Here is a 15,104-nt window from a genome sequence, read left to right on the forward strand (position 1 = left end):
CACGGCGCGTGGGTCACTAAGCAGCAGGACCGACCGCCCAGCTCCTGGGAAGGTCAGGGGCAAAGGCCACGTGCTGCATTCTTTCGCGAGCTCCCAGAACAAGCACACGAGACGGGTTAGCGGCTACGGGGGGCTGGGGAGTGGGCAGTGGGGAGGCCTGTGGTTTGAGTGCACCCCAACACCACGGTTCAGGCCTCAGAGACCTGCTCCTAGCGCAGTGAGGCTGAGAACCAGCAGGCCTTTAAGAGCGGGGCTGGCAGAAGGTCCTGGGGTCAGCAGGGCTGGCCTCAGGGGGGTCCGTGCGGGTCTCACCGCAGGGAACAGGCACGAAGCCAGCACCCCGCCGTAGCCGCTGCCCTGGCTGACCTCAGCTTCCCACTGACACAGACCCGGGAGGGGCACACGGCTCAGGATTGCGCTCCCGCCTTCCACACAGGAGACCCGAGTTCTGGGCACGGGGGCCCCTCTCCTGGACCACACCGGGTTATCCAGTGTGAGGGTGCAGTGTGTGAACACCATCCCAGCAGTAGGGTGGGGTGGGGTGGGGTGGGGAGCACGGGGCCCTCTCCTGGACCACACCGGGTTATCCAGTGTGAGGGTGCAGAGTGTGAACACCATCCCAGCAGTGGGGTGGGGGTGGGGAGCACGGGGCCCTCTCCCGCCTCATCTGCTGAGGCGCAGCTCCGACACAGGAAGCCTCGTCCCTGTTCCCTGTCCCCTGTAACTGGGGGAGTGAGGACACACCCAGGCTGCCCACCGTAACCATCACGACCCCTGGGACATCCCCACCTCGCCAGAGAGCAGCCCCAGCAGCACTGGCCACCAGGCCCCGGCAGAGGCCACCTGCGCAGGGCCTCACCTGAAGGATGACCAGGAGCCCCAGGACCGCAGTCTTCACGTCCTCCAGGGAGGCCGAGTAGGCAGCCGCGCCCCTCTCGTCCAGCTCAGGAGGTGGAGAGAGGGAGCGGGCCGTCACCTTCAGAGAGAACGGGTGGAGTCCTCAGCCACCAGCCCCCTGCGGCAGCAGGAGCCAGTGCCGCCTCCCACGAACACGCCTCCTGCACTTCTCAGAAGCCCAAGCGTACCACAGTGACCGTCCACCAACCGCCATGCTGCTGCTGCGTGGACGCCACTGTCCCCCAGCTCCCGAGGCCCTGGGGAAGGGCACAAGCTGTGCAGCAGGCAGCCGGGCGAGGGTCTGACACCGCCCACCTCTGCTGGGATGAGGCACCGCGGCACACAGCGCCCCGAGGAGGGCCACCCCAGGCCGCTGTCTACAGGAGCCCCAGCACCCCGGCAGCGCTCACTTTCTCAATGACGTCCAGCAGGCTGTTGAAGTGGTGAGTGTGGCAGCCTTCGGCCAGGTCCACCAGCAGCTGGGTGGCCAGCTTCCGGACCTGGTGGTCGTTATCCTCGGGGATGTGGGAGAGCTGGGAGATGACCACCGTGTTGATCAGCTCCTCCTGCACAGGGCACGGGGCAGGAAGGTGGGCGCCTTTCAGTGACCCAGCAGCAGCCAAGGCCTTCGAGACCCCACGTCGTGGGCACCGAGTGCATGTGTGTGTGCATGTATGTGTTAATGTGTGCACCCATATGTATGTGTTATGTGTGTGCATGTAAATGCATGTGTTAACGTGTACACTCGTGTGTATGTATACTGTATTGTGTGCATGTAAATGTGTGTGCACTCGTGTGTGTTAGTGTGTGCATGTGTACGTGCGTGTTTGTGCACGCATGTGCATCTGCATGTGTGAGTGCTTGCTTGTGCACACATAAATGCGTATGTGTGCATGTGTCCATGTGCATACATGTGTAAGTTATGTGTGTGCACGTGTTTGTGTGGTGTTTAAGTGTGTGTACATGTGTATGTATGCATGTGTGCACGTTTATGTGTGGTGTGTGTGTTTATGTTAGTATATGTGTGCATGAGTGTTTACGTGTGTGTGCTTGTGTAAGCGTATGTGTGCACAGGTATATGTAAGTCTGTTTACGTGTGCTAGTATATGTGTGCATGAGTGTTTACGTGTCTGTGTAAGCGTGTGCACAGGTATATGTAAGTCTGTGTTTACGTGTGCTAGTATATGTGTGCATGAGTTTACGTGTCTGTGTAAGCGTGTGCACAGGTATATGTAAGTGTGTTTACGTGTGCTAGTATATGTGTGCATGAGTGTATGTGTCTGTGCTTGTGTGTGCATGTGTGTGCACAGGCACAAGTGTGTTTGTGTGTGCGTGTGTGTGCAAGTGCGCAGGTGTGTACATACGTGTGCGTCAGCCACACCACCAGCCCTCACTCAGGACCCCAGCATCCTGCCCCAGAGCACCTGCCACCCCACGGTACAGCAGTGATGGCACAAAGATGGAGCCCGGCAACGTCCCTGATGCTCTGCGCTCGGCGTCACTGTCAGTGCCTCCTACGCTGAGGGCCGCACGGGCACCTGCGTTATGCGCACACAGTGTGACGGAAGCAGGTGAGAAGTGCCACAGGAGCAGAGAGCAGGACACGACCAACCCGGCAGGCCGGCGCTGTGGCGTAGCGGGTAAAAGCCGCCGCCTGCAGTGCCAGCACCCCCTAGGGTGCCAGTTTGAGTCCCAGCTGCTCTACTTCCAACCCAGTTTTCCACCACGGCCTGGGAAAGCAGTAGAGGATGGGCTGCACCTGCACGGGAGACAGGAAGCGGCTCCTGGCTCCTGGCTTTGGATGGGTGCACCTCTGGCCTATGTGACATCTGGGGAGTGACCCAGCAGATGAAGACCTCTGTCTCTCAAATCAATCAATCTTATAAAAAAAAGAAAGAGCCCAACCCAGATGAGGAACCAGCCAGCCAGAGGGGCCTCCTGGGAGGAACGAACATCCCTGAGCTCTGCTTCCTGAGGGTGGAGTCGCAGGAGACAGAGGCGGGCACAGCAGCACCAGGAAGAAGGGAGCAGACAGGCAAGGCTGGGGCAAGCAGGCCTCGGGGGGGGGGGGGCAGGGGGAAGGGCATGGGGCAGGCTGTGCACAGACCTCACAAAGGGCAGGCCGGGGGACAAACTGGCCACGGCCATCAGTGGCGGAGCAGATCCAGGCGCACAGGGGCGGGGGGGGGGGACAACAGCAAGAGGAAGGAGCCCTGCCCGAGACTGTAGCCCGGGAGCAGCACCGTGTGAGGCACCTGTGTCCTGGGTCCCCAGGGCGCCTGGCAGGGGCACCACGGGTAAGGCAGCACAGGACAGACGTGGCTGGAAGCCCAGCAGGGGGTGCGCGGGGCCCCGGCCGTCCGAGAGCAGAACCCGGGGTGGGGGCAGAAGCCGGGGTGGGGGCAGAAGCCGGGGTGGGGGGCAGAAGCCCGGGTGGGGGCAGAAGCCGGGGTGGGGGCAGAACCCGGGGTGGGGAGCAGAAGCCCGGGGTGGGGAGCAGAAGCCCGGGGTGGGGAGCAGAAGCCCGGGGTGGGGGCAGAAGCCGGGGTGGGGGGCAGAAGCCGGGGTGGGGGGCAGAAGCCCGGGGTGGGGGCAGAAGCCCGGGGTGGGGGGCAGAAGCCGGGGTGGGGGCAGAACCCGGGGTGGGGGCAGAACCCGGGGTGGGGAGCAGAAGCCCGGGGTGGGGGCAGAAGCCGGGGTGGGGGGCAGAAGCCGGGGTGGGGGGCAGAAGCCGGGGTGGGGGGCAGAAGCCCGGGGTGGGGGCAGAAGCCGGGGTGGGGGCAGAAGCCGGGGTGGGGGCAGAAGCCGGGGTGGGGAGCAGAAGCCGGGGTGGGGGGCAGAAGCCCGGGGTGGGAGCAGAAGCCGGGGTGGGGAGCAGAAGCCGGGTGCTCACCTCGTAGAACTGCCTGTTGATGAGCAGCACGAAGGACAGCACGTCCAGCACCTTGATGCGCACGGCACTGCGGGTCTCGTTCCTGGGGAACGGCAGGCCCGTGGCTACGGGGCACACCTCCGCCCGCAGCAGCCTCGGCAGCCCTCCCCCAGCCTGCGCAGGGCAGGCCTGGCCCTGGACTCCCCCGTGCGCCCCGGCCTGCTGTCCTTCCAGCCCCGCCCCAGCCCTGCCGCCAGCTCGGCAGACACCGGCTACCAAGAACTCACGAGACCCAGTTTCAGGGAGCAGCAAGGTGGGGCAGGCGTTTGGCCCGGCACCTGACGGCCACGTCCCCTGTCCGAGTGCCGGCTCCATGCCGGCTCCGGCTCCAGACTCCGGCTTCCAGCCAAAGCGCAGCCTGACAAACTGCAGCTCTACATCCCTGCTCCCCACGCGGCGACCTGACCTGAGGTCCCGCCTCCCGGCTTCACAGCCAGCCCAGGCCCAAACACCAGGGTCGGGGAGCAAACGGCGGCCGGCGTGCTCTGACCCGCAAAGAAATACAAATTCTAAAAGAAACAGTAAGAGCCAGCAAGGAAGGCCCTGACTCAGGGCGGGTCCCGAGACCCGGCCCCCGGGCAGGGCTCAGAGAACAGAGACGCAGGGCGGGCCGAGGCGCCGGGCCCAGGAGACCCAATACCTGAAGAACCGCTCCATCAGCAGCTGCAGGTTCTGAATCCAGCCGTCCTTTGCTGGGTGAATTGACTGAGCTCTGTAGGAGACTAAATTCAAGAGGGAGGACTCCTGTGAGAAAAAGAACAGGCTGTGTTGACAACTGCCTGGTTCAGCCGCTGAGAGCAGCTCCCGCGGCGGGTACACAGGGACGGAGGCGCCCTGGCCACTGGAGAAGCCCAGCATCAGGCTGAGCATTCCTGCAGAGACGGATGCCGCCGTGAGAGCCAGCGTCCACGGGACACGCGACAGGGCCAGGGTCTACGGGAAGTGGTGGAGAGCCAGTGTCCACGGGACACAGCAGAGCCAGCGTCCACAGGACACAGCAGAGCCAGTGTACACGGGACACAGCAGAGACAGTGTCCAGGGGGCCCAGGGGAGAGCCAGCGTCCACGGGACACAGCAGAGACAGCGTCCACGGGACACAGCAGAGCCAGCGTCCACGGGACACAGCAGAGCCAGCGTCCACGGGACACACGACAGGGCCAGCGTCCACAGGACACAGCAGAGCCAGCGTCCACAGGACACAGCAGAGCCAGTGTACACGGGACACAGCAGAGCCAGCGTCCACGGGACACAGCAGAGACAGTGTCCAGGGGGCCCAGGGGAGAGCCAGTGTACACGGGACACAACAGAGACAGTGTCCACAGGACACAGCAGAGACAGTGTCCAGGGGACACAGCAGAGCCAGTGTACACGGGACACAGCAGAGACAGTGTCCACGGGACACAGCAGAGACAGCGTCCAGGGGGCCCAGGGGAGAGCCAGTGTACACGGGACACAGCAGAGACAGTGCCCATGGGGCCCAGAGAAGAGCCAGCCTCCACAGGACACAGCAGAGCCAGCGTCCATGGGGCCCAGGGAAAAGCCGGCCTCCACAGGACATGGGGGAGAATCAGTGTCCAGGGGGCCTGGTGGGAAAACCAGTGCCCAGGGGGCCTGGTGGAACCTTGCTCCACATAGTCAGGAGTGACAATCAGGCCCGGGTGAGCTGAGCAGTCGCGAGAGCTCCTAGGAGGGCCCTCCACACAGCCCGAGACCCCCCTCTTGGACTGACCCCAAGGCAGCAGAGGCACGGGGTGGGGGCTGGGGGAGCTCACGGGTCTCTGGTCTGCACATCTCTCCACCAGCTCGAAGTATCTCTCCTGGGAGCCATGGAACTCATTCTGGTCACACAGCTCCTCCACCGTGGTCAGAAGGTCGTGGACGATGGTCCTGAGCTCCGGGCTGTCCAGGCTCTACAAGACCAAGGACCCATCACACACGTCTCCGTCCATGGCCCCAGGACCCACCTGGACCCACAGGCCCTCTCCACCATGCTGCCTGCCCCTTGCTCAGGGAGTCTTGGCTGTGCCCATGTGCCCAGGCCCAGGAGGGGAACAGGGAGAAGGCCAAGAGCAGCGAGACTGACCCCTTTACTCCTGCCCCAGGCCCAACGCCTCCTAGGGGCCCTGGGCGAGGCCTGCCTCTGAAGCCCAGGCACCACTTGCCAGCCTATCAGTGGCATGGTCTAGCCCAGGGCCCGGCCCTCCCTTCCACTGGCCTGGTTGCCCTCCCGTCGCCTGGCCCAGGCCCCTGTGAGGAGGCCAGGCCCTAGGCCATGAGCTAGATGCCAAGCGGGTCGGCGTCCAGCCCCTGCGTGGCCGGCTGGGCCTCCTCCTTGGCTAACACCACCGTCCAGTCTCGCCGAGATCAGGGCCGGCACTCCGGGCGCCCTGAAGCTGTCTCCAGGACCCCACACTCCTATCTGGGCCAAGAACCAACCATGGGGCTCAGCTGCAAACACCGGATCTGTGTCCCAGGAAGACAGGGGCACCACCAAGACCCATCAGAAGGCAGAATGCACAGCCCTGTAGGCAGAGCCCCCGAAGCAGGCCCAGACGCACAGGTGGGAGACCCCATGTGCCTGGGGTCCGGGCCTTGGCCCCGCCGCACCTGGAGCTGCTGCAGCAGGCGCTCAACGATGTCCAGCAGAAGGTCCCACGTCACGGCCTGCAGCTCCTTCCTGTACTTCTTGATGAGCCTGCTTACGGACAGGACGACCTCATAGGACACCACCTCATTGGGACAGGTCATGGCCTGGAACAGGAGGCCCGGGCGCCCAGGGTCAGCCACGTGTCCCTCACAGAGAGCCCCAGCAGCCACGTGTCACACACAGAGCCCCGGCACGGAGCAGGTGCCCGGGCAGGCACTGCCTACCACACACATACCACGGGTACGGAGCGGGCTTAGAGGAGCCGAGGGTGTCTCCGTACAGCTCCAGGGTGGTCCCCAGGCATCCCAGCGCCGGTGTGCTGGCACCCCCACCCAAGCTCTGAGTGAGCCCCTGCCCGATGAGGGGCACAGAGCACATGGGGGCAGGGCCTCTGCGTAACCCAGGGCACGCGGCCTGTACAGCTGCTCTTGGCTGACCAGAGGGTGACGTGACAGCCCGGCACACGAGCCACGGCACACGCCGGCAGGGACTCTGCCGTGTGCGCACACTGAGGAAGGGAGTGCTGTCACTCAGAGTGAACGTGGACAGCAGGTTAGGCCGCGCACCCGCACGGGAGGGCCAGCGCGACCCCGCTGCTCCACTTCCGACCCAGCGCCCTGAGCCGCCTGGGAGGCAGCCGCTCTGAGACCCAGACGGGGCTCCTGCCTCCCGGCTTCAGCCTGGCCCAGCCCTGCTGCTGCAGCTGACCGAGGGGTGAACCAGCAGAGCCACTCTGCCGTTCAACCTTTAAAGCCAACCCGGAAGAGCTGCCCGGGAGCCTACACAGTCCCAGGCCGACGCGCAGGAGGCCGAACGTGCCGGGCAGCACGCTGGCCGAGACCACGTCTCGGTGGCCCCACCGCAGCCCCGGTGAGAAGCGACTGACCAGGGACATGGCTGAGCTGCGGCTGGATGGGCCTGGGAGGCCCCTTCTCACCAGCTCACCACAGCCAGGAAACCACATTACCTCGTAAAAGGACGGCAGGACAGACGTCGGCGAGTTCTTGAGCGAGTAGAGGCGGTGGGCTCCCCAGAGGGCCATGCCCACAAAGAACACAGCCCCTCGCAGCAGTGGGGCGTCCTCCATGTAGGTTCTGCAAGTGAGCCCCACAGAGACTGCAATGAGCCAAGTCCCCCACCCTGCCAGCTGCCCCACGTGTGACGCGGCCGTGGGGCCCCAGGACACACCTGGGCTCCCGGCAGCACCGCTGGGCGTCCCTGTGCTTGTGGGGCAGAGGCAGCAGTGACCGCCTGACTCCTCCAGGCACCAATCACTGCCGCCCAGGCCACAGGCAGGGGCCACACCAGGCAGTGAGGGTGAACCAGAGCAGAGGCCCAGAGGCACATGCGCCAGTCAAGGAGGCAGAACAACGTGCTGAACCTCCACTCGGGCTCCGAGGAAGAGCCACAGGCCACGAGAGCCACACCAAGACCCGAGGACACTCGGGGGAGCTTGGCGAGGCGGGAAGAACATTCAGGCAAGAGCAGGTGGGGACGGAGAGGCCCACTGGGCTAAAGCAGGCAGGACCACCAGGGCCACAGGCCCACGGGGACGCCTCTGTCCCGAGGGCACTGACTGCTGCGCTGCCGGCCAAAGACAACAGTCAGCTCCAAGTGAGGAGGGCTCCGCTCAGCGGCTGCGTGGAGGAGCAGGAGTGCGCACAGGGCGGGCGGCACGACGTGAGGGCTCAGGGGTGCAGGTGCGGACACAGCAGGCGCGAGTCTGAGGCACCTCCCAGGGCAGAGCCCGGCTGTGGGGTAGCGACCGGAGTGTGGCCTGTGACAGGTAACGGTGGGAGCCCGCGGGCGGCACGCGGGACCGGAGTGTGGCCTGTGACAGGGTAACGGTGGGAGCCCGCGGGCGGCACGCGGGACCTGAGTGTGGCCTGTGACAGGGTAACGGTGGGAGCCCGCGGGCGGCACGCGGGACCGGAGTGTGGCCTGTGACAGGGTAACGGTGGGAGCCCGCGGGCGGCACGCGGGACCGGAGTGTGGCCTGTGACAGGTAACGGTGGGAGCCCGCGGGCGGCACGCGGGCAGGCGAGGGGGCTTGAGTTCAGTTTTGGATCCTCTGATTGGACTGGCAGGAGGAGAGGATGGAGGTGACACGTGCAGGACACGGCCTTGCTTTGGTCAGAGATCCCGGATGGGCCACCCAAAAAGAACAGGAAACCCCAGGGCTGCCCCCACCAGGCACGGCGCACACAGGCCAGGCTGCTCCTGGCGCTGCCCACTCGCCTGTCCTCCATGAGACGGCACATGTTGTAGACGGCGCTGTGGCCCAGGTGGGTGCCCAGGAGGTTGCGCATCAGCTGCGGACAGAACACACGTCACAGGCACTGGCAGAGCCCAGCTCCAAGCAGGCAGCCCCAGCCCTCCTCGCCCACCACTGCCCCCTCCCTGCACAGACAGCGGGCTCTCAACCCTCCTTCCCGAAAGCCCTGACCTCAAAACAGACGCCTGGGAAACAGACGCCACTGCCCGGCCCCGACAACCAGCAGTGGAGGTGGGACAGGCTGGCCCGGGGCGGGGACTCACCTTCCAGCAGGGCTCACAGAGCTCCTTGACGTTCACAGTGCGGCACAGGGTGACGATGAACAGTGGGAGGCTCTCGGCCGGCAGGCAGTTGTAGCAGACCACGGCGTCCAGCACCTGCAGGGAGACCTGGGGGGGGGGGTCCACACCAGTCCTGCTGCCCACAGGGAGGCGACATGCCCGGGCTCTCCCATGCCCCTCAGGCCAGTGACGTCTCACACCAGATGTTCCACCCTGACCTGAGCGGTCACCCAGCACAAAGGCCACCAGTCAACCTGGTAGGGAGACTCCTGGCTCAGAGAGGCCAAGGGGCCTGCTCATGGCCACACTGCCCAAGAGGGTGCAAAGGACGTGGCCCTGGGGAGGGAGGCCACTGACCTCTATGTCGACAGAGGACGCCGTCCGGATGCAGAGCAGGCAGATCATGCTGTGGGGAAGCCCGATAGCCTGAGTGACAGTCTGGAACACGTGGCCCCTCCACGCCGGGGTCCCGGTCCCGCACAAGCATCTGGGGTCTGTCTGGTGCAGGTGTACAGAAGGGAGACAGCCCCGGCCCTCCCCCCAGCATGTTCTGAGAACATGAGGCCGTCTGGTAACATTTTACCCGGGAGATGGTTACATCCACTTCCTGCAGAGCCCCCTACTGCCGGGAAAGCAACTTTGTTTACAGTCTTTCTTACTGAACCATGGAGGCGATGTATTCGTCCAGGTAACAGCTGTTGAACTTGACCAAGTTCACCAGCACGAGGAGGAACTCCGAGGACAAGCCCACGTCCATCCACTGCAGCACAAACTCGGCTGGGGGAGAAGACCAGGGTGGCTGTGGGGAGCCACACCTACACTTCCCCTTCCCACGTGGTCCTCCCAGCGACGGAGGCCAGCACAGGGCCACGGAGGCACCGCTGAGCCCAAGCAGGCCAACCGCAGGGACACTGGAAGCCACCAGCTCCCAGGCCCAAGAGCGATGGCAGGGATGTGGTGCTGCGGCAGCAATGTCACCAGGGGTCGCAACCAGGGAGCCACACATACCCGCCGGGCTGAGCCTGACCGGGGCTCGCCAACCTGCCTGCCCTGCACTGCCGCTGTCCCTCTCCGGACAGCACAACAGCTGACCCCACTCAGACCTCTCGTGAGGAAGGTCGGGGAGGGAGCCTGGAAGGCTGAAGTCTGGCCTGGGGGAGACCCCGTGGCAGCGTCCTCTGCGCACGACAGGCTCAGCCCTCCACCAGCCCAGAGACCCCAGCCCAGCGTATCTGCAGAAAATCCCGGACCCTGCACCCTCAGCTCCCAGGAGACTCCCAGGAGTGCATCCAACCCCCAAGGCCCGAGACCACCGCCGACGCGGCACCCACCCAGCTCCTCCTCCAGGTAGGCGATGTGTCTCCCGTTGTCCGTGAGTGCCTTGAACACCTCCAGCCTCTCGTGCAGGTCCTCGTTGGAGGGGTAATCCTTGATGACCCTGAAGAACAGGGCTCTGAGGGCCCCCAAGTGCTCCCCCTGGAGGAAAAAACACGGGGTCACCTGCGCCCACAGCTACCGGGACGTCCAGACTCTGGCCCTGAGCCTCCCCTTCCCACAGGAACACCCTGCAGAGTGGGTGTGCTGAGCACCGCTGTGCCGCAGCAGGGTGGCCGGGCCTCTCCATGCAGCCCCTGGGCAGGCGCGTTCCAGGCAGGGACAGGGACGGTCGACAGGGTTCCGGGGCGGCGGGAACCAGTAGGGCTGCTGCCGTGTGGAGGAGTGGCCCTGGCTGGGGACAGGCAGCAGGACCAAGGTATCAACAGCCATGTCCAGCGCCACTCACTCTGCACGGATGCCCTCGTTAATCCCCAGAGCACGGCAAGGAGGAAGGTAGGACCACCGTCCCCCTACAGGCGAGCATTAGCTCAGGGGCTGCAGGGACACGCACAGGGTCCCACAGACACCAGGACACGCACACAGGGACACCAGGACACCCACACAGGGACACAGAGACAGGGACACCAGGACACCCACACAGGGACACAGACACCTGCAGTGACACCAGGACACGCATAGGGTCACAGAGACACCAGTAGTGACACCAGGACATGCACACAGGGACACAGAGACAGTGACACCAGGATACCCACACAGGGACACCAGGACACTCACACAGGGACACAGGGACACCAGGACACCCACACAGGGACACAGACACCAGCAGTGACACCAGGTAATCTCACTCCAGAGTCCATTAACCACCAGATCTGCAGGTGTCTTCATCGATTCCACCACAGCACGCCCCAAGGCCAACCCCACACCTCCCCTGCATGCCCCAAGGCCAACCCCACTCCTGCCCCTGCCCCTGCGTGCCCCAAGGCCAACCCCACTCCTGCCCTGCCCCTGCATGCCCCAAGGCCAACCCCACACCTGCCCCTGCGTGCCCCATGGCCAACCCCACTCCTGCCCCTGCCCCTGCGTGCTGAGGGCCTCCCCCACACCTCCCCTGCGTGCCCCAAGGCCCTCCCCACTCCTGCCCCTGCGTGCCCCATGGCCAACCCCACTCCTGCCCCTGCATGCCCCATGGCCAACCCCACTCCTGCCCCTGCCCCTGCGTGCCCCAAGGCCAATTCCACTCCTGCCCCTACATGCCCCAAGGCCAACCCCACTCCTGCCCCTGCTTGCCCCATGGCCCTCCCCACACCTGCCCCTGCGTGCCCCAAGGCCCTCCCCACACCTGCCCCTGCGTGCCCCAAGGCCAACCCCACACCTCCCCTGCGTGCCCCAAGGCCCTCCCCACACCTCCCCTGCGTGCCCCATGGCCCTTCTCACACCTCCCCTGCGTGCCCCAAGGCCCTCCCCACACCTGCCCCTGCGTGTCCCAAGGCCAACCCCACACCTCCCCTGCGTGCCCCAAGGCCCTCCCCACACCTCCCCTGCGTGCTCCAAGGCCCTCCCCACACCTGCCCCTGCGTGCCCCAAGGCCAACCCCACACCTGCCCCGTGTGCCCCATGGCCAACTCCACACCTGCCCCTGCCCCTGCGTGCTGAGGGCCTCCCCCACACCTCCCCTGCATGCCCCAAGGCCCTCCCCACACCTCCCCTGCGTGCCCAGGGCCTCCCCACACCTGCCCCCGCTCACCTGCCCCTGCACGATGGCTCTCAGCAGGGCCAGCACCGCGTGCCGGGCTTCCGGAGGCCGCTCTGGCTGCAGCAGGTCAGCCACGGCCTTCCACAGGGCTTCCACGGCGTGCTGCGGCAGCACAGAGACAGTAAGGCTGTGGCTCCGAGAACCCCGGCCCCACAGCACGAGGACAGTCCCACCAGCAAGGGACAGAGCAAACAACGGGGTCATCCGCCGTGGAACTTGCTCCCCCGCGAGGCTCACAGCCCACGTGCCCCCCCACAGCAGGGGAGGCTCAGGTCCCTTCAAACCAAGAAGGCTTGGGAGCAAGGGGGGCACGGCAGGCAGCCAGGGACGCTGCCCTCGCTAACCCAGCCGGCTCCGCAGAGCATCGGGGACCAGGGTCAGGACTCTGCCTGAACGCCACCATGCCACCCCAAGACTCTGGCCTGCCCAGGAAGAGCTCCGGGCAGCTACTGCCTCCCACGGACCCCCCCAGCCTGCGGGGAGCCCATTACTGTCCCTAGACCTGCCAGGACTGCCTACGCTGCCAGTGTCTGAGCCCCCCAGGCAGGGCCGCCTGCACTGCTCCTCCACCTCAGCCAGACGCCTCGCGCCTCCAGGCCTGCCCTCCTTCGGAGGGGGACAAGACAGCCATGGCCTTCTGGACACTGCCCGGCCAGCGCGGAACACCCACCTCTCAGCTCCCCTGTCCTGCTCACGGCACTCCCACTGCTGCGGGCTGAGGCCGCCCCGGGCTCCTGCGAGCCCACTTCCCACACCCATCCTTGCTGGTGTGCAGCGCGACGCTCAGCTCAGCCGAGACAGCCACGCCCCTCTTCCTTCAGCAGACCCCCGTGAGGTGGGAGAGGCCGGGGCGGAGCACCCCGGCACCCCCAGGCTGACGGCGGCTCTGCGCACAGCACACCGGGAGAGGGTGCAGCCGCCCGAGGGCAGCCTGCCTGTACCTGGGAGGGCACCCGGCGCCGACAGCCAGCCACAGCCACCCCTCCCAGAAGGCACCAACCCTGTGAAACCACACCCCTCGCTGGCAGAGCCCAATCTCTGCTTCAACCCCACACAGGTTCCCAGCACTCAGCCGAGCTACACCTGCCCACCACAGGGCAGCGCCGAGTGGACGCTGGCAAAGCCGAGCTACACCTGCCCACCACGGGGCAGCACCGAGTGGTCGTTGGCAAAGCCGAACTACACCTGCCCACCACGGGGCAGCAACGAGTGGTCGTTGGCAAAGCCGAGTTACACCTGCCCACCACGGGGCAGCGCCAAGTGGACGTTGGCAAAGCCGAGTTACACCTGCCCACCACGGGGCAGCACCGAGTGGTCGTTGGCAAAGCCAGTGCCTCAACTCGGCTTTAGGCAGCGTACATGACTCCCGTAGCCCAGCGGAGACAAACCCACCTCTTCGAACTTCTTCGTCTTGGCGACTTCGCAGATCTGCCCTATGACCCGGATGCGATTGTTGAGGCCACAGTCGACACTCAGCTCCTGGAGAAAGAAGAAACCAGCGCGTCGCAGACCACTCGAGGACAGGCGGGAGCCTTCGGCAGGTCTTTCCTGAGCGTGGGCAACTTCTTGAGACAAAACTCACACAACAGGGGCAGGCACCGTGGCACAGCAGTTGGCTGGGTTAAGCTGCACCTGGGAAGGCAGAAGCTGGCCGAGGGTTCGGGCCCTTACAGTCCAGTGGGGGGCCAGGACTCTGGGCTGCAGCCTGGCTGTTGTAACCATTTGCATTTTGAACCAGTGGAGGAAGATCTTGCCCTCTCCCTCTGCTGCTCTGCCTTTCCAATAAATCTTTAATTAAAAAACAGAAACACGCGGGGCCAGACAGCTTTAACACTGGCATCCAAACGGCCGCCGGTTTAAACCCCAGCTGCTGCACGTCAATCCAGCTCCCTGCTGATGGCCTGGGAGAGCAGCAGGAGACCGCCCAAGTGGCTGGGCCCCTGCACCCAGGTGGGAGACCCGGATGGGCCCCTGCGCCCAGGTGGGAGACCCGGATGGAGCTCCTGGCTTTGGCCTGGCCCTGCCCTGGCCATAGCAGCTATCTGGGGAGTGACCCAGCGCGAAGAACCTCCAATTCCACCTTTTTAAACCATTCTTTAAAGACGCATCCCCACCGTCTGCAACCGCGTCCACTAACTCCTGAACGTTCTCCTCACCCCCTCGGCGAACGCCGCACCGAGCGCCCCCTCCTCTGCTGTGGCCGCGGCCCCGCCCGGCCTGGACACCTCCCAGCAAGGGACGCGGGTACCCCAGGCCCTCGGGGTTCGGCCTCGGCGCGGCCGGCCTCCCTCCGCGGGACCACACACTCCCACCCTGTCCTCAGCTGACGCGGGCTCCGCTTGCTCCCCTGCCACCTCTCCCACGGCCGGCCCACATGCAGCCTCGGCACCCGCATCGCACGCCGAGACCCCGGCCCCACGCGCGCCGGCTCGCTCACCCTCAGGATCTCGGCGGTGATGACGAACTCGGTCTGCCTGCCCTCCGCGGACCTGGGGCTCGGCCTCGGGGTCCCCAGCCCCAGCAGTATCTTGAACTTCTCCTTGAGGCCGGAGTCCTTGCTCGTCGGCTTGGCCATGGCGAGCGGGCCTCCGCGGAGGGCTCCCCTGCGCAGAGCAAGCGCGCGTGGGGGCGCCGACCGCCAGCCGCGCACACCCGGGGTCTCTGTCCCGCCTGCCCGAGGGGGTCCGCGGGGAGACGGGGCCGGCCACAAACCGGCCTGCCGGTCAAGCCTGCTCGGGCACGGCCGCCCACCTCGGTGCCCGCGGCAGCGGGGCCCGGGGTCCCCCAGGCGGAGCGGGGACGCAACTCCGGGCGAGGCTGAGGAGGGCGCGGCCGGGGCCCGGGCCCCAGGCGCTGCGAGGTCCGCGCCCCGCGTCCCCGCCGGACCACACGGTGCCGGCGCCGCAGCCGCCGCGCGCCGGGGAGGCCGGGCTGGGAGCGGAGCGCGCACCCAGAGCCCCAGACGCCCGCCGGAAGCGCCA

General features: G+C 65.9%; 1 protein-coding gene across 4 annotated transcripts in view; it reads right to left on the reverse strand.

The window, feature by feature from the left end:
• The window catches only part of TSC2 (TSC complex subunit 2), a 31,531-nt gene extending 16,434 nt beyond the window's left edge, over positions 1 to 15,097 (reverse strand). For 3 of the 4 annotated variants that reach the window (XM_051839522.2, XM_051839521.2, XM_051839520.2), the window contains exons 1-15: positions 14,561 to 15,097; positions 13,516 to 13,602; positions 12,115 to 12,225; positions 10,364 to 10,508; positions 9,692 to 9,809; positions 9,390 to 9,438; positions 9,015 to 9,140; positions 8,715 to 8,788; positions 7,444 to 7,570; positions 6,437 to 6,580; positions 5,602 to 5,739; positions 4,470 to 4,573; positions 3,791 to 3,872; positions 1,308 to 1,463; positions 860 to 976 (exon numbers count right to left, since the gene is read on the reverse strand). In XM_051839522.2, the coding sequence (XP_051695482.2) occupies positions 860 to 976; positions 1,308 to 1,463; positions 3,791 to 3,872; positions 4,470 to 4,573; positions 5,602 to 5,739; positions 6,437 to 6,580; positions 7,444 to 7,570; positions 8,715 to 8,788; positions 9,015 to 9,140; positions 9,390 to 9,438; positions 9,692 to 9,809; positions 10,364 to 10,508; positions 12,115 to 12,225; positions 13,516 to 13,602; positions 14,561 to 14,698 (1,716 nt within the window). In that variant the 5' untranslated portion in view covers positions 14,699 to 15,097. The remainder of the gene's footprint in view (positions 1 to 859; positions 977 to 1,307; positions 1,464 to 3,790; positions 3,873 to 4,469; positions 4,574 to 5,601; positions 5,740 to 6,436; positions 6,581 to 7,443; positions 7,571 to 8,714; positions 8,789 to 9,014; positions 9,141 to 9,389; positions 9,439 to 9,691; positions 9,810 to 10,363; positions 10,509 to 12,114; positions 12,226 to 13,515; positions 13,603 to 14,560) is intronic. The other variant, XM_051839523.2, reaches the window with a different exon arrangement.
• Between the last annotated feature and the right edge of the window lie 7 nt (positions 15,098 to 15,104).

The sequence above is a fragment of the Oryctolagus cuniculus genome, chromosome 19, assembly GCF_964237555.1.
Source record: "Oryctolagus cuniculus chromosome 19, mOryCun1.1, whole genome shotgun sequence".
Taxonomy (NCBI): domain Eukaryota; kingdom Metazoa; phylum Chordata; class Mammalia; order Lagomorpha; family Leporidae; genus Oryctolagus; species Oryctolagus cuniculus.